The sequence below is a fragment of the Syngnathus typhle genome, linkage group LG1, assembly GCF_033458585.1.
Source record: "Syngnathus typhle isolate RoL2023-S1 ecotype Sweden linkage group LG1, RoL_Styp_1.0, whole genome shotgun sequence".
Classification (NCBI taxonomy): Eukaryota; Metazoa; Chordata; class Actinopteri; order Syngnathiformes; family Syngnathidae; genus Syngnathus; species Syngnathus typhle.
The window spans coordinates 26,984,509-27,008,352 of record NC_083738.1 but is presented as its reverse complement, the minus strand read 5'-3'; the positions used below and the strand labels follow the sequence as shown (position 1 = coordinate 27,008,352).

General features: G+C 46.0%; 1 protein-coding gene across 4 annotated transcripts in view; it reads right to left on the bottom strand.

Moving 5' to 3' along the window:
• Positions 1-23,844, bottom strand: part of LOC133162526 (neurexin-1-like) — a 266,581-nt gene that overhangs the window by 53,294 nt on the left and 189,443 nt on the right. For 2 of the 4 annotated variants that reach the window (XM_061291775.1, XM_061291783.1), the window contains exon 1: positions 20,743-22,125. The exons of the other annotated variants lie outside the window; for them this stretch is intronic. In XM_061291775.1, coding sequence (XP_061147759.1) covers positions 20,743-21,076 — 334 coding nt within the window. In that variant the 5' untranslated portion in view covers positions 21,077-22,125. Of the gene's footprint in view, positions 1-20,742; positions 22,126-23,844 lie in introns of those variants that run through there. 4 annotated transcript variants of the gene reach the window in all.

Genomic DNA, 23,844 nt, shown 5'->3' with positions numbered 1-23,844 from the left:
ATAGGAAAGCGAGGATCGGTTCCAGAGGACCAAGCCCACAGTTGAAAACCCCAACAAGAAGTGTTAAACAAGGTGGCATTTGGAGGACGAATATGACCGTCAGGGAGTGTAAGAGTCAAAAGGAGGCTTGTGCCCCGATTTATCAAAGTCACTCGTTTAGCAAAGAACACAGCCTCGTCACTGGAACCAGAGGGCCAATACCCCCGCATTTGCGTGGTGACAAGGGTGCCCCAGCCGGTGTTAACCGGGTGGCCAGTCAAATACCACCAATACCCGAGCCATCTATCTCCAGTAGTGGGGCGACCATTACGAAACCCCTTCAAACTTTTCAAAGGTAAAATAATAGAAGAAGATGTGTTAGGAGCCACAGTAAACATTAATGAGTCATTATAAGCCCAAGACAAAAGCCATGGTACACAGGTTGGAACACGGACGGCTCCTGGAACACAAACAACATGACCAAAAGGGGATTTAGTGTCGCGCTTATGTCTAGCAAGTTCTCCCCATGAGCCACATCGACTAGAATTAGCGTTAGCAGTCGCCTGAGAGAATAATGTGCGAGGCTCATGGCACTCTATCCCTCCAGATAAAGTAACCCCCGAAAAAAATATAATGGTAACACAAACCAGCAAAAACAACCAAAAGCACATGGTAGACTTCGCGCAGGCTACAGCCCGATTAAAGCACTCACCAAATGACTCTCTAATGCTCATGTTTTGGATCTCCCCAGAGTCAACACCCTGAGCTTCGGGTTGGTGTCTTGGAATTCTTCTGCTAGCTTTCGTGTCAACCCTGGATCTTGACACCAGAATCAGGCACTATTACCAGACTTTGCTCACCTTCCGTACTAAGGTTGGGTCTGCGGAGATCACTTTTTTACAATGAGTTAAATGAATCCACGTGTTGCGTTCGGCTATTTTTAAAGCATTAGGTGTCGTGAGTAGTACCAAAAAGGGACCTTCCCACTTGGGTGAATGCCAATTCTTCCTCTTGATACTCCTGATCAAAACCCAGTCTCCCGGTACCACTTTGGGGTCTTCCTGCAGAGAAATGGGTTCATCATCAGTGTTATTGGTTAGATTCTTTTGACGTTCCAACATTTTTCTCATGTAATCAGCTAACGTGGCTTCCTCGGGGATCTCCCATGTGTTTTTGAACTGAGGAAGCCTGTAAGGTCTCCCAAACATAGTTTCATAAGGAGTTAGCCCTGTTGTACTTGTAATATTTATGTACATTTTAACCAGGTCTAAACACTGAGTCCACGGTCGTTTTGTTTCTTCCATACATTTCTTTAATCTGTTTTTTATAGACTGGTTCGCTCTCTCAACCAGGCCAGCGGATTGCGGTCTGTATGAACAATGGTTCTTTACATTTATGTGGAACATTCTCCCAATGTTATGCACTATTTGATTTACAAAATGTGGACCATTGTCGCTATAAATTGTTTCTGGAATACCGTACCTTGGAATGATGTCTTTGCATAAGGCTTTTGCCACTGTGAGTGCATCTGCATGTTTGGTAGGAAATATTTCTACCTATTTAGAAAATGCGTCTATTATGACCAATCAATATTCTTTCCCTTCACATTTATGTAATTGGATATAATCCATATGTATTGTCTGAAACGGGTACAATGGAGTCGGGAATTTCCCTCTCTGAGGTCTTAAATTGCCTTGTGGGTTATGTTTAGCACAGATCAAACACGCTCTGCAAAATCGTTGTGAAAAAGCGGCAAAGCCGTATGTTGTATAAATAGCCTCGACTTGTTTCACCATACCTCCCGCCGAGACATGGGTGACCCCGTGACTTGAAATAGCAGCCCATTTGAACAAGCTACGAGGCAAGACAGGTTTGCCCAAAGGTCACACAAAAAGACCATCGGTGTTTTTAGTTGCACCCCGCTTTTCCCAAGAGAGTCGTTCCTGGGAGGGGCTCTGAGACTGCATGTCAAGCAACACATCAGGGGAGATGTGTGACATTGAATCATGAGCCGTGAGAGACGAGAGGACATGAAGCAGGCCTTCCGCAGCGGCCTTAGCGGATTTGTCAGCAAAAGCATTACCGAGAGAAACAGGATCAGAGCCCGCAGTGTGAGCAGCACACTTGCAAACCGCTACCTTCAAAGGCAGCTGGACAGCATCCAAAAGTTGAGTTAGTATAGCGGAATGGGAGACGGGCTTCCCTGTAGAAGTTATCATGCCACGGTTGCTCCACTGCTGAGCAAAAACATGCACTGTAGCAAAAGCATACTGACCATCAGTCCAGATAGTGACGGACTTGTTTGCAAACAATTTGCAGGCCCCAGTCAAAGCAATGAGCTCAGCGGCCTGTGCCGACATATTGGATGGCAGTTTAGCAGCCTCCAAAACCACGTCGGCAGTAACAATGGCATACCCAGTAAGGGTCACACCAGACTCATTCTTCTTAGAAGACCCATCAACAAAAACCACATGACCATCTGGCAGAGGCGTATCTTCCAAATCAGGCCGAGCCTTTGCAATCTGTTGGGCAGCATCGACACAATCATGGAATTCGCCATCGTCAGGAAGGGGAATGAGAGTGGCAGGATTGAGTGTCGTGCATCTTTCAACGGTCAGATGCGGCTGAGACAGCAACGTAGCCATGCAAGAAAGATGACGCGCAGGCGACAGAAAGGTCATATTAGTCTGTAGCAGAAGAGCCGAGACAGCATGAGGAACTTTCAGTGTTAAAGGATGAAATAACACAACACCAGCACTGCTCTCCACAGCCATGGAGGCTGCCACCACGGCCCTCACGCATGGTGGGAGAGCACATGCAACACTGTCCAGTTTAGAGGAATAAAAAGCAATAGGACGCAATTTTGAGCCATGTGATTGGAGCAAAACAGAGGTCATGTAATGACCTTTGCAGTCAACAGTCTGGACAAACACCTTATCATAGTTGGGTAAGGCTAGAGTGGAGCTGGAGACCAAAGCCTGTTTGATCAAAACAAAAGCATCCTCGGCTTCAGGAGTCCATTTTAAGTGAGCGGACATTGAGATGTCTTCCACATACATCAATTTGGACAGAGGAGCAACAATTTGGGCATAATCAAGTATCCAGTTTCTACAATAACCTGTGAGACCCAAAAAAGACATCATTTGCTTCTTGGTTAGTGGCTTAGGAGCTTGTAAAATAGAGGCTTTTCTGCTTTCAATTATGGATCGACCTTGGGAACTTAGATTGTGGCCTAGATACTTAATTTCAGCAGACCACAGTTGAAGCTTGTTCTTGCTGACCTTGTGGCCTTCACTTGCCAAGTGATGCAGCACTGCAAGCGTGTCTTTTTGGCAAGAGGCAAAATCAGGAGATGCTATCAAAATGTCATCAACATAAAGCAAGATCTGACTTCCCATTGGCGGGACAAATTTAGCCATGCTGGCTGCCATCACCTGGGAGTAAATTGTCGGGCTTTCACAGTACCCTTGTGGTAACCTTGAAAAGGTGTATCTTGAGCCAGCATATGTAAACGCAAACCAAAACTGACTCTCTTTTGCAATAGGGACAGAGAAAAAAGCATTGCTAATGTCAATCACTGTGAAGATTTTCGTATCAGGTGTCAATGAATTCAACAAAGTATGCGGGTCAGGGACACAAGGTGCTCTCTGAATAACAGCATTGTTTACAGCTTGCAAGTCTTGCACCATTCTCCACCCCACAGAAGGGGGTGCCTTCTTTACAGGGAAAATTGGGGTATTGCAAGGAGAATCCGGGCAAGGAACGATGACACCTGCTTTTAATAAATCAGAAATAACAGGTGCTATACCCTGTAAGGCATCAGGTTTTAAAGGATACTGCCTCACACAAGGGCGGTATTCAGTTTTAGGTCTTATGACAACAGGAAGCGCACCTTTCACTAAACCAACGTCAGAAGGACCCGCAGACCAAAGATGACTTGGGACCTCAGCGAGGATGTGCTCGTCATCGGACGTCAACACATAATCTCAAGATGAGGGCGTTTGCTCAACACCAGGATCAGCGTGGATTCCACTAATGAATGACAAGGCTTTAGTCATATTTTGTTTGAAGAGCTTGGTGGAAGGACTGTAAAAGGAGTCAGGATTAACCTGAGTCCAGTCAGAAGCTGCCAAGGCATCACCAGCCATAAATCCTAAACTCTGCCAGGCTGCGGTGTGAGGCCTGTAGAGAGAGATGTGGAGCGGAGTGGGAGACACGTGTAACTTCTGCACAGCAGGGGGAGCCGCTTGTATGACTACACAAGCACGGCTCTCACCATCGTGCAGAAGGAAAGAAGTTGTCAAGGTGGCAGGTGTAGCAGCCTCAGGTGACATTGGCCTTCAAGCGAGCCCGCGCTGACACTGTCTCATCATCCTCCTGCCTGTGCAACAACAAGTTCTTTTTTATCTTTCCTCCGTCTTCCTTATCTCTCAGCCTTTCTCTTATCTGCCCACATTTTCTCTTCTCAGCCTCCAATTCCCATTTTACTATTAGATGATATCCGTCGTTATTCCTCTTTACACCACATTTAGCATCAATTGATTGCTTTAGGTTATTCAACGAATTTGTTTTCAGCTGACCGTCAAATTTGTAATCGGTTATCCATTTGTCAAGATATTTTACATTTTCGGGGTCAACTTCTTCCATCAATGTCCAATCTTTGCATTTCAATTCATGTCGGGGCAGCGGCTTTTACTTGCTATTTGCTGTCCCCATGATTTATTTGTTTAGTTTACGGATTTGGCAATTTGAATGGCACCCGCAGTGTCCTAAAGCCAATTTAGTTCACAGGACAGTGGACAAATGTTCGATGTGTGGTGGGTCTCCGGAGGAAACGGAGAATCCTTGCTTTCGTCCACACAAAGCCACTGTTTACACTCCTGCGTGTTTATACAGAGGACTCAAACCTCAAATCAGAGCTCAAATGAGGTCACTCTCAGTCAAACCATACACACACACACACACACACAATGCGCATTCCTATCGTCTCACAGGCAAGCAGGGGAGCCCGCCCTCCAGTGGATTTTAACAACTCTTTAACCTTCCTATTGTGTAAGGAAAACTTATCTTTACCTTTTTCCCAAAGTAAATATAAAACCACGGAGAAAGAAGCCAAACCAGCTAAACAAGGGATAAGGAAAACCCACCACAGATGGCAGGGGACAACTAACACAGTAGGAAGGTTAGTGAGGAGGCCCCACCACACCTCAGCGGGATTTAACTGCTCCAACTACCTGTACTTCTTTATTTCTTTAGAAAACAGAGGAGTCTGCCCTCCTGTGGAATTTAACTGACGTTTACGTCAGGGGACTCCAGCATCCCATACAGAATTTAACTGTCTCTAAATATGCACTTGATAGGGTCTAGAATTGTCAAGGTTTCAAGTGACCTCTTGCCACTACACTTTCATTCCTTTCAACAGAATCAACATTCATACTCACAGTCCGCTGGGCCTTTCCCTCGGACGATCTCGTCAACCACTCCGGCGTCCAGCTGACTGATCGAGGCAGCCCCGTGAAAAGGGTTTCCTTTATATGCCTTGGCCAAGGACTTGTCCTGCGTCGAAAAGTCAGCCGGAACCCGAAGTCGGTCTATTGAGATCCCGGACGAGCCCCCAAAAATCTGTCAGGTTCAAAATCAGCAAAAGGATCAGCAGACAAAACCAGTGAGGCAGAATGTTGAGTCTTTTCTCGCGAGGAGTGCATCCAGACTTACAGCAGTCCAAAATACACTAAAGATCTGTCACACCCCTCGCTCTTTTTATTTCGGGATGCCCTACCTACAATGTGAGACCAGCCCCTAACAGGTGGGGGGGAAAGCATGGCCTAGTCTCATGAGAAAAAAGGAGCGCAAGGACATAAACAAGTATTCTATGTGAAACAAGTAGTTACAGACAGGACGCCATGGGAAAGGAATGCAAGGACAGAATGCCATGTGCAGACATCAACAGAGTAGATTGAGCTATCAGCAACTTTCTTGGATTCCCAGAGGTGTAGAAGGTCAGGAAGCCCCAGACAGCATCGTATGACTTGTTGTGGACTGGTGGACGTCTGCAAGGCGAAACAGCAAGCATTCTGCGCAATAACTTATTAATAAGTACTCATTAGGGAACGCATGCTAACATATATATACAATTTATCTAACACAGACATTCGAGAAAAATAAAATATCAGCCGAAGCTTTGGAAGTGTGTGATGTTCCCACTCGCGGTCAATTTGGTGTTACTTACTCCTGGTCGGACAGCGATAATAGAATCGTGGGCGTAGCCCTCGGATGAGATTACGGATGTCGGAATGCGCGCCGAGTCCCAACACAAAAGCTTATGCGGCCAATTACGGCCATTGACAGGCAATTTTTGGTGGAGCCGGCAGCCATTAGCGAGCCTTCGCCTCCCGTTAGCGAGTCGGCGACCCCGCCCACTTCACCCGGGGAGAGGGAGTCAGCGTACGATGACCTCTGGCACACTCAATTATGGAATCATAATCCAGGAAGCGGCGGGCACGCCTGACTAACTCCTAATTGTTGCTTTTTTTTATGTATGAGGTTGACTTAAAGATGGTGCGATGGCGCTTTGGGGAAATCAAGGCCCTTTGCCAGGCCTGTCACTCAAGCGCAATTGCTTCCAGCTGAATTCATTTCCATCTTTAAACAGACCGGGTCATTGCCGCGCATTTCCTCAAATTGCCCCTTCCGAATTTCACTAACAGGCACTGTCTGGCATCCGCATGAACTCATTCACTGCCATTGACGACGTCGAACGTCAAAAAATGATTTCAACACAGCTGGGAACGAATGAGTACACTTTGATTCGTCTGGCTCCAAACATGCGAGTGTTAATGTTTTTTTTACGGAGCACAGAAGGAGCAGCATCGAAAAGGTCAAGCTGTGCCATTTTGTGCAAGCCATTTTCATGAGCGTGTCGATCAAGGTGTCCAAGCTCAACCGTCGTTTCGGGGGTAGTCGCCGCCGGGGTATCCCCCTCTAAAACCTGACAGCCTGACAGACAGTAAACACCGTGATTCAAATCCGAGCAAGTGTCCTAATAAATATAAACTGCGGCATAATTCGGAGGAGGGGCGCAACGCGCAGAATGTCAGCTTCAATCAAATGTGAATGACAGCCTTCGGTGCTGCGATGAAAGCTTTCACCATCTACTCGAGTCTGCTGGCAAGAAAAATGCTCGCCACAGGTTATTTTCTTTTTCCTTCTAGTTTCGTCTTATACTCTTATTTTCCACTTTGCTACGGGCCAGCTTGAGTGTAGACACTGAATAATGTGTCAAGTGGCACTCGGCCACCAGAAACCAACCATCTACTACTCGACGATGGCCACTTCAAGCTCGGCTTTGCTGACGACGGCATCCCAACAGGGCGAAACAACGGCGGCGTTGACAAAGTTATACTACTCGTACGAGTGAAGAGACAACAAGAGATAATGGAGGTAGAGTTTTGAAAAGAAAAAATCGGAGGAAATGCTGTTTTGGCAGAACCCCTCCTAGAAGTCTGTTGGGTAAGTGGCTACACACACGCATAAATAAATTACCGTTTTTTTCCATGTATAATGCGCCCCCATGTATAATACGCACCCTAAAAAAGGCATGTTGATGCTGGAAAAAAGCCTGTACCCATGTATAATACGCACCCAAACTTTGACTCCTACTTAAGTCCGTAAACGTAAAATTATTTCAGAAAAAAGATCATCTTTGGGAACAACCGGATGTTATTCAGTATCACTGCGCATGCACTAGCAAACTCAATAGCGAAGAAATGTTTCGGATTTGTGTAGGGCACATTGTGACAGCAAACGAGCAGATGATCGAGCAAGCGTCTGATACGAGAGCATTGTGTTTGAATTGAACAGCAGAGAAGAAAGCGCATCTGTAATGGCGGCCTCTGTATCATATCCGGATTAAAAAAAAAAAATATTGTACCCATGTATAATGCGCACCCCAGATTTTAGGACAATAAATTAGTTAAATTTTGCACATTATACATGGAAAAAAACGGTAATTAAAAAAACAAACAAAAAAAAACATATCTATCTATCTATCTATCTATCTATCTATCTATCTATCTATCTATCTATCTATCTATCTATCTATCTATCTATCTATCTATCTATCTATCTATCTATCTATCTATCTATCTATCTATCTATCTATCTATCTATCTATCTATCTATCTATCTATCTATCTATCTATCTATCTATCTATCTATCTATCTATCTATCTATCTATCTATCTATCTATCTATCTATCTATCTATCTATCTATCTATCCATCTATCTATCATCAAAATGTATCATGCTTCCTCCCGTGATGTCACTTCTAAGAATGACCTGAATTACTGTTTCATTAGCAAGGCTTCTATTAGCCGGAGCAGCTTGTTTATCAAATAGCACGCTGTGCTAAATGACTCCAACTAGCGCAGCCTACAGGAAGCGAGCCCGGCATTAAGCCACAGGGGCGAGGCCTCCTCATCTGTCTTCAACGTGATGGATCTGGGTGAGGCTTAGCACTAAAATGGCCGTAAGAAAGCGCATCTTTGAGGACGCTGCTGCAAGTCGCCGCGCATTAAAGCTCGAAGGCTGGTGACGAGCACGGCCAAATGTGTAATTAAATGCGCCTTCGTGCAAAAGCATGAAGTCATCACTCTGCTCCTTGAAAACACGTCGCCTTGGGTTAGCCGCATATGCAAAGATGCAAAGTGTCCCAGATACAAACGCGGCTAGAAAGTCGACACACCCCCTGTTTCAATGGAAAATCTCAAAAGAAATCATTTTAAAACTATTGTTTTTCCACCATTTATATGACCTGCAGTTCAACTGATGGTGGGAAATAAACAAGTTGCAAAAGTGTGCACACCCTCTTCTATACCTGGGGATTTAGAATCAAGCAATTACATTTAAACTTGCTATTATAAGGACTTTTTTGGGGGTTGGGTTTTTATAATGATGTCTTGACAAAAACGTTTCACCAGAGGCGAGTTAACTTGTTTTTATAGCCAAAGTACAAGTCGGCAAAAATACAACGGCCCGCACAAGGACACGTCATGCACAATGGAGTACCAATATGCTGAGGTTAAACACTGTCAGCCATTATTTTTCTTTTCCCCATTCAGCCCGCATTGGGAATTACATTTTGATCCTTCAGAATAACATAATGACAAATAGCTCAACCAAGGAGGTTATCTTCATTTATGAGCCATTTTCTTGTTTGCGGAATGACTGATTGAAGGCAAAAAAAGGGTCACACCTGCCGGCCTGATTGCACGCCATTTCCGAACCATTTTGCAGGTTGGCACTAAGCGTAAAATAAAGTCTTAGCCGCACGGGGACAACGCGGTTGCCGAGGAGGCTGAATAATGGGCGCCGGAAAGTCGGCAGCGCTAAATGCTGCCGGGGGAGGGGATGAATCGAGGGCTTGATTTCATTCACCGCGGGGTGCCGCATAGGCCATTAGCTTTAGCAAGTGGCTGTTGCCCTCTGCATCCGTTACATCTCGTCAAGCCGACGGCCTCTCCGGGATGCCCGACGGTGTTCCCGCTGCTCTGCGTAAACTCGGTGCTGTTGTCCAGTCAAACATTTGTTTTCTCTAACTCGGCTCTCTCAATAAGGAACGTTGCTATCCAGCTAGCACTGGTGCAAAGCACAAGCGTAAACAAACACGCGTGTTCACTTAATGAAAGAACATTTACTTTTGCCCTGATGAATGCATAACGAGCGCACTTCATTAAAGTGTTGGAATAAGCATAATAAGTCGTGTGCATTACAGTCCATTAAAAATCCGTTACGGCGTTATGAGTTGCTTTTCAATGCATCTGATTTGAAAGATAGATTAACAACCGTGTCAGACAAATGGATGTTGTGTTTCTCGCGCAGGAGCACAATTGGCAGAAACGGCTACTCAAAGAACCTGTCAAGATGAATAAGAGCTTGCGTCACATGTTTGACGTGAAGAATTTTTGGCTAAAATGTGGCTTTAGAGTGCCTCGTTGGTAGCTGCGAGTGTACGCGTGTCATGCAGATTAATTGCAACTAACTAAAATGCAACTAATTTATTGTCCTAAAATCTGGGGTGCGCATTATACATGGGTACAATTTTTTATTTTTTTTAATCCGGATATGATACGGAGGCCGCCATTACAGATGCGCTTTCTTCTCTGCTGTTCACTTCGAACACAATGCTCTGGTATCAGACGCTTGCTCGATCACCTGCTCGTTTGCTGTCACAATGTACCCTACACAAATCCGAAACATTTCTTCGCTATCGAGTTTGCTAGCGCATGCGCAGTGATACTGACCGGCAGAATAACATCCGGTTGTTCTTTTTTCTGAAATAATTTTACGTTTACGGACTTAAGTAGGAGTCAAAATTTGGGTGCGAATTATACATGGGTACAGGCTTTTTTCCAACATCAACATGCCATTTTCAGGGTGCGTATTATACATGGGGGGGGGGGCATTATACATGGAAAAAAACGGTAAGTGCGACTTGACAGCCAGTGTATGGCGTGACCGCTTTCGAGCGCCTCGTTGTTGCGGCTTGGAAAACTCCGGCGATTAACCATTTTGTATTGTAAAATATATGCTTGGATTTACATATTTCCGCAACTCAAATTCCAAATTATGTGTGAAAAAACACAAAAACAAAACTAAAGTAGCATCCACTTTTCAAGCCTTATCCTTCAAACTCTATCGTGTGTCCCATTTATCAGATGTTTATTTTCACTTTACGGCGACTTTAAGACGAGGAGTTATACTTCATTTGCAATCATCACAATTGGCCGGCTTTCGTATTTGTCGACTCTCCGTGGTGCCTTCACTTCTTTCTTCCTCACAGTAATCACCTCCTGTCTTTGCGTCGTCGCCTTTCTTCGTTCCGCTCGATGCGGCGCCTCGCCGGCCTTTGGAATCTCATAAATATGCGAGCGTTGCCGCTACCGTAAAGACGTTAAGCGCAGCTCAGGAAGCCAACGGTCCCCGTGCGACGTAATCGTACCGAACTACTGTAATCGATGCTCGCGTGCCTCGACGTGCTTTGACGTGTTAAGCGGCGACTTCATTTTTTTTTTTGGAACGATGGAGCTAAAGAAAAACAATCACCCATCATTGCTTTTTAACTGGGCTGAAAGACCTTTAACGGTCCATAGACACCGCTCGGAAACCGATTTCGGTACTCTTGCACATGTCAGATACGTATAAGCCAATTGGAAGCTAATTTGTAGTGACACATTTGCTTAAAAACACAAGGACAAAAAAAAAAAATGCAAGAAGCAGCCTTCCGTTGGCCGACAAAAACGACAACGTAGGAGGAGGCTGGAACAAACAAGACTTGCTCCCATATGGATTCCTAATGCAAGAAGATTGGACCAAGATGTTTTGCCATCCAAAGCACTGAATTTTAAACACATCATCAATTGATGATATGATGTAAAAAATGGATCCAAATGATGCTTTGGGAGGAAGCATCACTCCTTTCCGAGTTCCTCGGTTTATCCCCACGAGAGTCTTTTGAGTCTGATGATTTATAGATTTTATCGTGAATAATTGCAACAGCGCCAATTTCCTCTCCGTTGCCAGCTTGTGGCTGCTTCCACGCCGTTTCCCCGCCGTGCTCCTCCAACCTTGTCTCCTCCGCCTACTTTCTGCTTCTTTATCTCCGCTTTCTAACCACATCTGTCGTTCTCTTAGCCAAGCCTGAAGAGCAACCTATCTTGGAGGAACAAGCAACATCACTTGGAGACGGAGCGGAAAAAAAAAGTCTAGAAAAAAAATCTGGCTTAAACATATTTTATTAAAAGCAACTTGCTATCCAAAGTTTGATTGATGGTTGCATCCATGACGAGCCTAGTTTAACTTCTTACTTATCCATTAAGGAAGTTAAATTCTCCAGTACAGTGAAGCGTTAATGACCGTCTGTCACAGCCTACCTTTGAAACGTGTGGGAAAAATGAGTTTTAAGACTTGGATAGCCAAATCCCACCTCACACAGGTTTGACAGGTTTTAACGTCGCCAACGTCAACGCCGCCTGCCGCTAAGAGGATCGGACGGCTTTGGAAGTCCCGCATGGGGGCCGAGACGCAAGCCGAGAAAGAACCTCAAACAGGTTGAAGGAGATAGGAAACCTGAAAAAACGATTTTCTACCATGAATATGTTCAAAGGTATCACTTCCTGGCTGTCTGGACAGAATCCTAAACTTTTGACCCCTACCTAATGAGTCATGCTGCTAAGCTAACATGTTAAGAGGTTGAACGAGACGGTTGGCTAGGGAAGCTCAAAAAACGATTTTCTACCACGAATACGTTCATGAGTATCACTTCTTGTCTGTCTGGACAGAATCCTAAAAGTGTCAGACTTGTGACCCCAAGCTAATGCGTTGTCCTACGCGCTGCTAAGCTAACATGTTAAGAGGTTGACCGAGATAGGAAATCTCAATTTACGATTTTCTACCACGAATATGTCCAACGACATCACTTCCTGTCTGTCTGGACAGAATCCTAAAATTGTCAGACTTGTGACCCCAAGCTAATGTGTTGTGTTACACGCTACTAAGCTAAAATTTTTGCACGGGCATCTTATAGTTTGCAACACCTGAGAATTGGCGTTAAAAATCTCCATTTTCATGTCTCGCTCCCGTATCATATCTCATCACATTGCGCAGGTGCACCTCAATTCACAAATCAAAGTTGTATTTGTTTGCCTGTCATACTCGAGACGTCTCCGCTCGGGCGCGAGAACTATTTCGGCAGAACGTTGGCGCCAAAGTTGCGATTACATCGTCAAGAGCGGCTGTCAACTGTCAGCGGCGGCAAACAACGACAAGCCCCGTCGAGCTAAAACAAGAGCTAGGCTCGTCAAATCGGCCAAAAGTAAATGCCATGTGAAAGAACACGCTTCAAATGTGTCCGTGAATAACCGGGGGTGGCTTTTGCGGCAAGCCCTAGGTCCATTTGTGGCCAAGCGTGCCCGTATTTATTATTCAAGAAAGAAAAAAAGAGAGTGGACACGAGGTCCGGAGATTTCTGCAGTGCGTTCCTCAACCTCCATCCAGCTCAGCTTTGCCTTCCGAGCGGGACGCATCCGTGCCGCACGGAAAATCCATTAACTGTTGGTCAGAATTATACTCCGGAGCTAGAAGCTAGCGCGAGAAGCTAACGGAGCTCATTATTTTCTTGACTGGCTAGAGGTTACTTCCTGTTATTTAAATGTATTTGCCCTGTGAACCAACTTGCCATTTGTTGGAATTGTATCATCAAAGTGGCCATGCATAGTCATCAGAACAAACATCTGGGCCGGGCTCTTTATGGTTTTGTCTCGCGGCAGCCCATTACAAGCGAGGTCGTCCAATGTTAATATGAAACTCATTGGAAATGCCAGGCAACCGGCGGCTATGGAAAAAACTAAAAAAAATATGAAGGAGTCCCGCGTCATCAACAAGCCGTGCATAGACGAGATGTTAAGTAACGCGGCTTTAAGTTCCATTCATGTTTACTTCCGATTAAATGGAGGAAGGGGAGGTCACTATTAAAACGAGGCCTTGCTGACTCCACAGCATCAAATTATAAAGTTGTAAAAGTGTGCCAGGGAGAGAGGGAGTCTCTCTGCGTTCTGCTGAGACACCATCATTATTTTTGTCATATTGGACCTACTTGAAATGTTATGAATTATTCCCCTGCCCATTTCATCTCCTATCAGCTCACGTTTCAATTAACAGCAGCGTGGAAACAAATCTTGCCGTGGTGGGGGGGGGGGTCCAGTTTTGTCTCAGCTGGCTCCATCGTCGGTTGCCATGGCAACCACTCGTAGGCTGCCAGTTGGAAGAAAGCTGCCTGTGTTATGAATGTGCGCTAGTCATTGTTCATGCAACGGAGAAACATGACGTTGAACTTTGACATCATCTAGACGGAGGCATTTTTGAAAAATTCTCAGCGCTGATACGCTCGCATCGCAAGGCAGGAGGGCTTGCAGAGTGCCTTCTCAGATGATGACATGGAGATATGGCCCACGAGCAGCGGCGCAGTTCCATTTCAAATGAAAGTTGACCTTCGGCGGTGCTCGGAGGTGAGCGAGAACACGGCAAGCACGTTGGTGCTGACACGCTACGTTACGCTCTCATGCGTCTCACGGGACGCTCTCTGACAGAGCACAAGGCACAAAGTGTGCGGCATGACACAGCCACACAAAGACATATGCACTTACATCCTGCAGATGTGCTCGCTCCCACCTCGGCGCTGACCGCTGCCTCAGGTCTGGCCTAACAAAAAAAAAAGGAAACTAAAGAAAAAAAACTAAAAAAATAAATAAATAAAATAAAAAAATAAGAATAATCAATAAAATTAATCAAAAAAATAATACAAAAAAACAGGATAAAAAAAAGTCTGGTCTAACAAATGCGGAGGTGCGATTTCAAGTACGGAGATGAATTAATTCTCGCAACTACAAAGTATCGCGTGGAGCCCAACAAACAATTTCTCACCATTAACTCGACTGCAAAAGGTCCTGGCGGAGACACGAGAGCAGGAACGCTCAAAGTTAATTGCGCGGCTCGATGGTCCACTTGAGAGAGGTTATTTAGCTGCTAGTGTTGACCTTGCAAGCTCTCATTTTCCTGCCAAACAACAAGGGCCTCCTAATTCCAAGAGGAAGAGGAATGGAGTCCGCTTCGTAAAGGGGGGGACGACAATCCTTTCTGGATGCCGCTGCGACACCCACGCTGCAGACATTCATCAAAAGGGAGGAATTGTTTTGTCTCCACACAAGGGCACAAAAAAATAAAACAACCCAGGCAAAGGGGGAGACGCACTTGGCGAGGCGGCGGGGGTTGGGCCGCTAATGTTGCGTGACATTCTCTTCATATCGCAGAGCTAGAGGTCACCTCCCCGCGCTGAGAGGAAACGGCGGGAGGGAAATGACGTTTCTCACTGCCAAGCATCAATTTATGCTCCCGTCCTCCTTTCCACCGGGCTCTCTTTGGGAAATGAGGTTGAAAACGTCAACTCACGGGCAGGAAGCGTGACGTGGATGCTTGCAGCTCAGCCGCGAGCATCACGGTGAATATTCAAGCAAACTCAATATTTTTTTTTTTTTAAACGGCACCTGATTGCCGGCGACGGCCGACGCGCATCCAGCACTTGTTGATTTGTGAGCTGCCTCGAAATTGGAGGAGATTGCGGCGCTCGGAATTCGGGTCGAAGATGGTACAAACGCGCTCGATATCGGACACGATGGGCAATATGTAGATGCTAGTGATAGACAAAGCGCAATAAAGGATCCATTAAGTTCCACTTAAGCGGCGGGAGCCAGTTCTTTATTACTCGTCAATAGCACTGACCTTTGCATTGTCTGAATGTCTGCTGGAGAAAAAGTGTTGCGAAGCGCCAAGCTATGACAGTGAAATACAATTATTACCTGGAGAACAGAGAGAGAGAGCGAGAGCGAGAGAGGGCATTCCAGAAAGGGAAATGGCGCTCCCATGGATGGAGGCGGACCAAGAGAGACCACTCAGCTGCCTCAGCGACCAGCAGAATTTGTCAATAAATTAACCCGTCCACTCTCAAACAAAAGCAATGGTGCAATGGAAGAGAAAAAAAATGAATAAAAGCCGGGGGAAGAAAAAAAATAAAAATCAACCTAAATTGGAACTCAAAATGTCAGGTTAGATAAAGTTGTCTCAGGCTTGACGGAATATTTTGTCTCTTAAATGAAGCGTATATAGTGCTGGTTGACGCTTGCACTCTCAGCGGGTGGCTGAGCTATTACACAAAGGCCACCAGATAAGCCCCGCCCCCCCTCGGTTGGCAGATAAAGGCCCCCCATGTTACGGTTATCATCGCAGACAGATTATACCACCCCGGCCGGCTTCAGCTTTCCCATCTGTAAATCCAAGAGCGGCGTTGGCGCAGGATCGTGCCTCCCTCTTTCGGTGCCGCCGCCATTAGAAATGCACCGGCCGCGCTGTGATCAATCTCGTTTACGGCCGCGCCGAGTTATCGCTCTCACTTGACTCCCTCTGAGCCGATATTGACCCGAGCGCTTCCTCAATCCTGAGATGGAACAGGCTGTGACCTTGTCCTCGCCAAACCCAAAGACTCGATTCCACGGATCTGATAACGACAATTGCAAAAATACGGAATATTTAACTCGGTTGTTGGCTCGGTTGAAGACGACGGAAGACACCCCTAAGAATTGTCTGCCAAACTCAACCGCACTGTCCAATGCTCTACAGAATCCTTGCGAGTACACAAGTGGTGCGCTGGTGCGCTACAAAGTCGAGTCATCAGCCACAACAATTACTTCCGAGGCCCGACTTCAAAATAAGGCATCGATAGCGGCCGTTTGACGACTTGGCTAGTTCTGGCGGCAACAACATTCGCGGCTCCAAAAATATGTCGTTGTGGTTGGCGGAGTGAAAAGCTAGCTAGCATATTCGCGGCGTTCTAATTATTTTCACCTCTCTGGTGCTGATTTGAGCATCACGCCAAGCTTAGCCTAATTGCGTCCTGAGCATGTGATCGTTGAGTGGCGCTATGAAGGCCGGATGTGTCCTTGGTCTGCTCCACTAAGCAAGCACGTAGCATGCTCTGGCACACACTTATCCCTGCAGTGAAATGATGAAAGGCTTCAGAGGAGATGGCAGCGGCGCACCATGGAGTGGAGCAGAGTGGCAAGTAGCAGGGGCTCGGTTTTTTTTTCTTCCGGGTTCCGTTCCAGTTATGCCTCGACTCATGTCTGCGGCGTCTTCAAAAAAACACCTGGGAGAATATTCAAGTGTACCATGGCAACATCAGTTTGGACCTCAACTTTGCCTTCACCCCAATTAATCGGATCTACTTTTTTTTTTATATACCGTAATTTTCGGACTATAAGTCGCGTTTTTTTCATAGTTTGGGTGGGGGGGCGACTTATACTCAGGAGCGACTTATATATGTTTTTTTTTTTACAGATTTTTACTTGATCATTAACACATTTTACCGCGGCACCATTGAGAGCGTCCTCTCCAGCTGTATTGCTGTTTGGGGTGGCGGCTGCACTGACTACAACTTGAAGGCCCTGCAGCGCATAGTGAACACTGCTGGTAAGATTGCTGGTGCTTCGCTCCCCTCCTTGAAGGACATTTACACCTCCCATCTCACCCGCAAGGCGACCACGATTGTGAGTGATGCGAGTCACCCCGCTCACTCTTTGTTCGAGCTTCTGCCCTCTGGGAAGAGGTACAGAAGCCTGCGCTCCCGCACCTCCAGACTCTCAAACAGCTTCATACTCCAGGCTGTTAGGATCCTGAACTCGCTCCCCCGTTCTGCGTAGCGTCCTGTACTTTTACTGTCTGGACTGTCTGACTGCACACTGGCTCTTATTATTTATTATTTGTTATTACTCTTATTTATTGTTTGTGCCTTTTTGTTTATGATGTTTTTTACTTTTGCGCTATGCTTGCTGGCTCCGTTATTTATTGTGTTATCTGTTTATTTATTATTTATTCATCACTCTTCCTATTGATTGTTAGAATTTTTGCCTTCTTGTTTTTATATTGTGTCGCGTACATGTATGTCTATCGTGTTATGTGTCTCGTCACCGTGGGATAGAGAAAAACGTAATTTCGGTCTCTTTGTGTGTTGTGACATGTGGAGAGATTGACAATAAAGCTGACTTTGACTTTGACTTTGACTTTGACACTTACAAGTATAGTTGACCAATTCACATGTTATTTTTCGTATAGTTGATCGCTTCACATGCTTTGATATCTTTATCTTGATCATATTCAAAACATGAAAAATAGAGAGGAAAAAATCAAATAAAGTAATTAACACTTTAAAGCGCCATATCCTCTAGACATGTCCACTGTCACCAGGATGACATAAAGGACGAGAAATTTGATCGATGGATTTAATGATTTGGAGTGACACAAATGGTTTGCATACCGTATCGTTTAGCCCGTTGTTGCTCGTTCATGTCTGTTCTTGGTGTTGGATTTCGTCGAATAAATTGCCCTCCAAAATGCGACTTATACTCCGGAGCGTCAACACTAGTAATCAAAACTCAAGTCGGGACACAGCGTCAATCTGTTCTCTCATAACGTCGCACAGGTGTTGGACGAGAAGGTAGCGTGACGGCAAATTGTAAATAAGAAAAAAAAAAAAGCAAGTCGCAAGTGTCCAGGACACCTGAGGCTTCCTTTTTTGCTGCTTGTCGGCTCGCAGGTGTCCGGGCTTGTGTGTGTGTGTGGGGGGGGGGGGGGGGGGGGGGGGCGGAATCATGAATACTAATGGCGCCCCGTGAAAGGCTCGGGCTGTGACTTGACTTCAAAAAGGAGACAGTTCGACGTCGACGCGCGCAAACAAACGGCAGCCGGGAGATAAAGCGGCCATTATCATAACGCCGCAGCTTGTCACGTACGCAGCAAACATCGTGAAGGAGGAACATTTGTGGATTTGAGGGCTGACGAGCGTCGGGGTTTTTATTTTCGGGATCAGGACGCGAACACGTGCGGGCGGCTGATGTCGTTAGCATTCATGCATGGTTGCGCTAAACAAACAAGACGCGGGGGCTCGCGAGCCCAAACGGTTCTCTCAAATGCGGCGAGCCGGGACGTGGCTTTAAAAGAGGACAAACAAAAGGCAGAGAAATGAAAAAGAAAAAAGGATTGCAACACCTGCAGAGGGAAATGAAAACAAGAGGTGAATAAAAGCACGACGGAACGCTTAGCATCTTGAACGCTGGCGATTTAGCTAATTGGTGTGAATCAACGTGAAAATACAATTTTTCTCCAATTACCTCGAGAGCATGCGGACGCGTTGCTATGACGACGGCAGCCGGCCCGTAATTAACATCAACGGCAAATATAGAAGCGGGATCATTTCAGAGCTCGGCTTGATGTGGATGAGTGGCTGTGGTTACTCTCTTGCGTTTACGTTTCATCTCAAAATACGACGTGTTAATGGCGTGATTATAGTCATTAAGCGTGGAACCGAGTTGTCGTTGCTTTTTTCTATTCTGTGTTTCTATTTTTGCTTTGACTCATCAAAACCCAGCCTCCAATTCAGAGCCAGGTTAGTTTGCTAATAACACGTTAGCTTGCGCGCTAATGTTGTGGATGTTGCCTTTACCCCCCACCACGACTACCAAGGACAAACCGACGCAGCCAGCAGTGAAATCCCTTGGAAGCGATCCATGGAACACATCAAAGATTTCCTGAATCCAAATGAGCTATTTAATCCCTTTGGTCCGATGCAGTGGGCCGTTCGGGTCGGATTACCTCGACACGGCAAACATTTCGCTCGCCATTTTCCAATTGGAAATTAGGGCGCAGAGTGCATCCGGGAAAGCATTCATGGTTTTTTTTTTAGGTTTAAATCTTATTCCACATCTAAGGTCCCACTGCGAAAGAAAATTGTCAGTAGAGCTCCGATAGAGGATTGCATCGCGGCTCGAATTTGACAAAGGGGACAGAGACATTTCTGTCGCTTTGACAGCGGCTCGATCACCTGGAAATAGTTTTGAACCAAGTTTTGACCAAGAAGCTGGTAGTCCACTTTGTCAAAGCTCCGGTGCTCTTCCATGGAGAGATGAGAACCTTCCAGAAAGACAGCTCTCTCTATAACCCATTGGCAATGGCCTTAACTTTGGTAATAGAATCATAACGAGCTCACCACTGCGTCTGGAAATGTCATGTCGACACCTGATATTGAGATACATTTCACGGTGATTTGGGCAAAGCTTATAAATAGACTTCACTCCAACACAATTGTTTGTGTGGTGGCGACGGCGTGGGCGTCCCGCTAATCACCGAGCAGACTCCCAGAAATGCCACAGTTCAGCGGTCGAGACTCTTCAATTAGCTGTAATCTGCGTGAGGCACTCGAAATAAACGGCTCAGTGGACAAAACAGTGTCAACATAACATTTGGCTGCAGTCCCGTTTTACCGCACGGGATTATATTCTTGTGAACTCGCAATTGGGTTTCTGATCATCAATTGGTTGTTGGAAATAAATTGTTGCCACTCGACAAATCTGACATTCCTGATATCTAGACCTGACATGGTAGCTACAGAACCGTTCAAAAAGGACAGGGGTCCTCACACGTCCGACATTCTGACGCTATCGACGCACAATCCGACCTCGTCAAAGGAGAATGATGACAGGTGTTGCTGCTTACGCGGCAACGCACACGACAGAAAGACGCTTGCAACCACTCACGTCCGTTCCCCGAGTCAAGTAGGACTCATTTGTGTGCGCCCTCACACAGCCGTTGGACTGGTGTAGAATATGAAACGCACGAATCTGATGCGGCAGTGGAAAACAGCCAAAGAGGTCACGCGCGCTGATGCTTCTCGCATCTCCCGTGACATGATTGGACAATAATGGGCATGAAATGATGCTGGAACAGGAACAGGAGTGCAGCAGGATGAGGGTGACCGGTGTATGTGGTCATGTCGCCCTTTTCGCCAGAGACAGTTTCTTGACGAGCAAATCGCAACCACGGGTCAAACTTGGTACCTAGCTGACGGACTGTTTGGATGGCAAAGAACGAAACGTTAGCCCTCCGGAAGCTAATGGGGCAACTTCGGCCTTCTCTCGGCTTTTGCAGAAAGATAGATCAATACACGGATGAAGCAATTGTCCGGGCTTATGTACTCAACGTGAAACTCATTGCAAACATACATCAAGCCTTTGAAGGCAATTAACTCCTCTCTGACCCGCTAAATCCACAGGGACAGGATTCTCTGAGCGAAGAACCGGTTTCAAAGCCCAAAATGGTCTTACCATGGCCCCCACGGGTCAAAAAGGGCATCCGGTTGATGGCGATGGGCACGGTGCCGTGCTTGTTGTGGAAGTGGTGGACGTGGTGGGTGGTGCTGAGGGAGGAGGAGACTCTGGCCGCCACGGCCGGGCACGGGAACACCAGCAGGGCCAGCGAGAGCACCAGCCGGAGCAGGAAGGCCGGACTGGCCCAGGCTCCGGGCGAAGCCGACCCGGGCCTGGGTACTGCCAAGAATCCTCCGTCCACCTGCACTTCCACCTCTTGCTCCATGAGGGCGGGGCCCGAGAAGAAGAGGAGGCCCCTCCCTCGTATACGACACAAACAAGGAAAGAACATCTCAAAGGAATCCGGGGCTCAACATCTCCTGCTCTTCAGCCTGGGCAGGTTGGGGAAAAAGCCCAAAAATTAAAAATATCCTTGCTTCAAAAAAAAAAAAAAAAAATCTCCAGTCTTGATATCCAAACGTCGTATCCCACCAATGTTGTTCCTAATTTAAATGATATCCAACATTGTTCTTAGAACTAAGCCTCCATTTTATATCCTTGGCAAATGTTATTTTCCGCCGTCTCCTCCGGCCACAAGTCAAGCCTCCATAATGAGGAGAAACATTCCTGTCATCCCTTCGCAACTTTTGTCCGCAGATTCGAACGCTGCTTGAATAACCTCGATGATGCTGCGACGCTTCTGTGGAAGCGCGTCGAGAATACAAAGAACCCAGATGTCGGCTTTTGAATCCCAGAAGAAGCTCAGAACCAGTCCGAGATTCAATATGGGAATTAAAAAAAAAAAAAAAAATCAGGACAAGATTCTCAGCTGCCTCCTTGTGCTGTGATTTTTTTTCTAACTGAAACAAAACCAATCAATCAATCTTAGTAACGGAACGCAAAGACCAAGAAAGGACGGTATCACCAGAGGAGTCGCATCAAAGCGCAATCGGCCAATCCTGAGTCTCGGGACGGAAGCTCCGTCCTTCCACTTGCCGAGGGAATAATCCCTGCGTTTGCGCTCCGTTTTTTTTTTTTTTTTCTCCACCCCCCCTCCTGCTCGCTGGAGCTCTCCAGACGACTCGAAGCTGGTGTTTGTCTCGCCGGAGCTCGCGCTTAGACTGCCGCATTTGCTGTGAAATTCATCCGATCCAAAGCTGCGACGGCGAGAGCATCCTTCCTTTTCCCGCTCTGCACACTTGTGCCATCTCTTTTTTTTTCCCACCCCCTTGCTCTTCTGGTCAGCTCATTCCCTTCCTCTCCCTTGACGGCTGATTTGCAGGCGGCTCTTCCGCACTGAGTCTGGGAAAGAAAGCGAGCCAAAGGTAGAAAGGGGGGGGCGGTCCGGGGAAGGCGGGCTCGGCGAGGTGAACACACTCTCAGCCTTTGAAAACACAAGCGATAACTGTCAGGGAGAGAGCGGTGTGTGCGAAGAGGAGAGGGAGGGCGGGAAGAGAGAGAGTGGCGATGGAGTGAAGAAGAACGGGAAGATGGGAGGCGCCCCTTCTTTAACATGCGTGGGACGAAACGTGAGGGACGCCTGCAGGTCCCGTACAAGCGAGGTCGCACTCAATTTGAAAGTTTCATATTGGAAAGGTGCTTCACAATGGAACCACTCGATAATTTGTTTTTTCCCCCCCTCATGTCGCTATTTGTCGAAATCTATGTGTGGATAACACGAGGAAACACTTTGAAAAAAAAATTGAGTTGAATTAGATTTTATGATGATTCAAATTGAAATTGGTATGATGATTCCAAAATTCGTTTTTTTTTTCCCCTAGAATGTCAAGTTATTTTTTTTATCAGTTTAGTCAAATCTCACTCATTAGATGTAGTACCGTAATTTTCGGACTATAAGTCGCGTTTTTTTTAATAGTTTGGGTGGGGGGGGCGACTTATACTCAGGAGCGACTTATATACATATATATGTTTTTTTTTTCACTTTTTTGGGTATTTTATGGCTGGTGCGACTTATACTCCGGTGCGACTTATAGTCTGAAAATTACGGTAGTAAAACTTGCTATCCGGTTACGATTGATTGATTGATTGATTATTGATTACGATTGGACGAGTCACATTTGAGATGCTGACGATAATATCTGAAATGAAACGGAAATGTGGAGCCTGTATTTTAAAAACTTGACCTGAGATCAGTTTTGGATTCTGCACCCAAAACTTTATTCTCTTAAACAGCTGTCATACATGACTCAATTCAAATTGTGTTTGTCAGTGCGATCAATATTTTAGGAACAGCTGGTAGGAGGTGTAGCTAGGATTCAATGTTTTTTTTTTTTTTAAAGCTTTGGACAGGCCACACTCCCTCATATTCTAGATTAGAGATATTTATCACAACAACAGACTTGTTCGAAATTCCTGCGGCTCCACGTACAAAAAAAAATAAAAAATTCCGACCCATTTTTTTTTTCTCTTTGTCAGTTGGGTAGTCAAGCGTCTCCTTCTCGGCAACGTCGCGCCATATATTTCATCCACTCTACCGTGTTCTATGATTTCATATTTAATACCCTGGAAATTATTTTGACTGATACCTCCAAACAGTTAAATCACTTTGATGCAGGAGTCATTTCAAAGTGAGGGACGAACAATGGATGCACAGAATAACGGCGATGTGGTGTAGAATGTCCATGTTTAAAAGATTAGTTATGGGATTTGAAGAGGAGCTAAAGTGTAAGTGAGCGGGAGTGCTGTGTGTGTGTGTGTGCGTGTGTGTGCGTGGGAGAGGGGGCCTTGCAGCAGAGCTGAGCGGAGATGGAGTGAGATTGCGTATCAGATGAATCATGGCCGATAGAGATCTCGGCTGAGACTTGGGAAGGAAGAGCAAAAGAGAGGAAAAATTGCCCCCAAACAGAATAATAAAAAAAAATAAAAAACGTCTGCAATGATGGAGGGAAGAGAGTCCGGAATACGAGTGATGGCAAGATGAAAGATCCCCAGGGGAGAACCCGAGGTGCGCTGGTTGCCATCAGGACGAACGTGAAGTGACACCCGAGGGCGCCGCATCGTCATTTCGCCGCGACGCTGAACTGCTGAACTCAGACAAGGGATTATAATATCTTAAAAAAAAATACGCACACGAGCTCACAGTACGCTGCAATTAAAAAA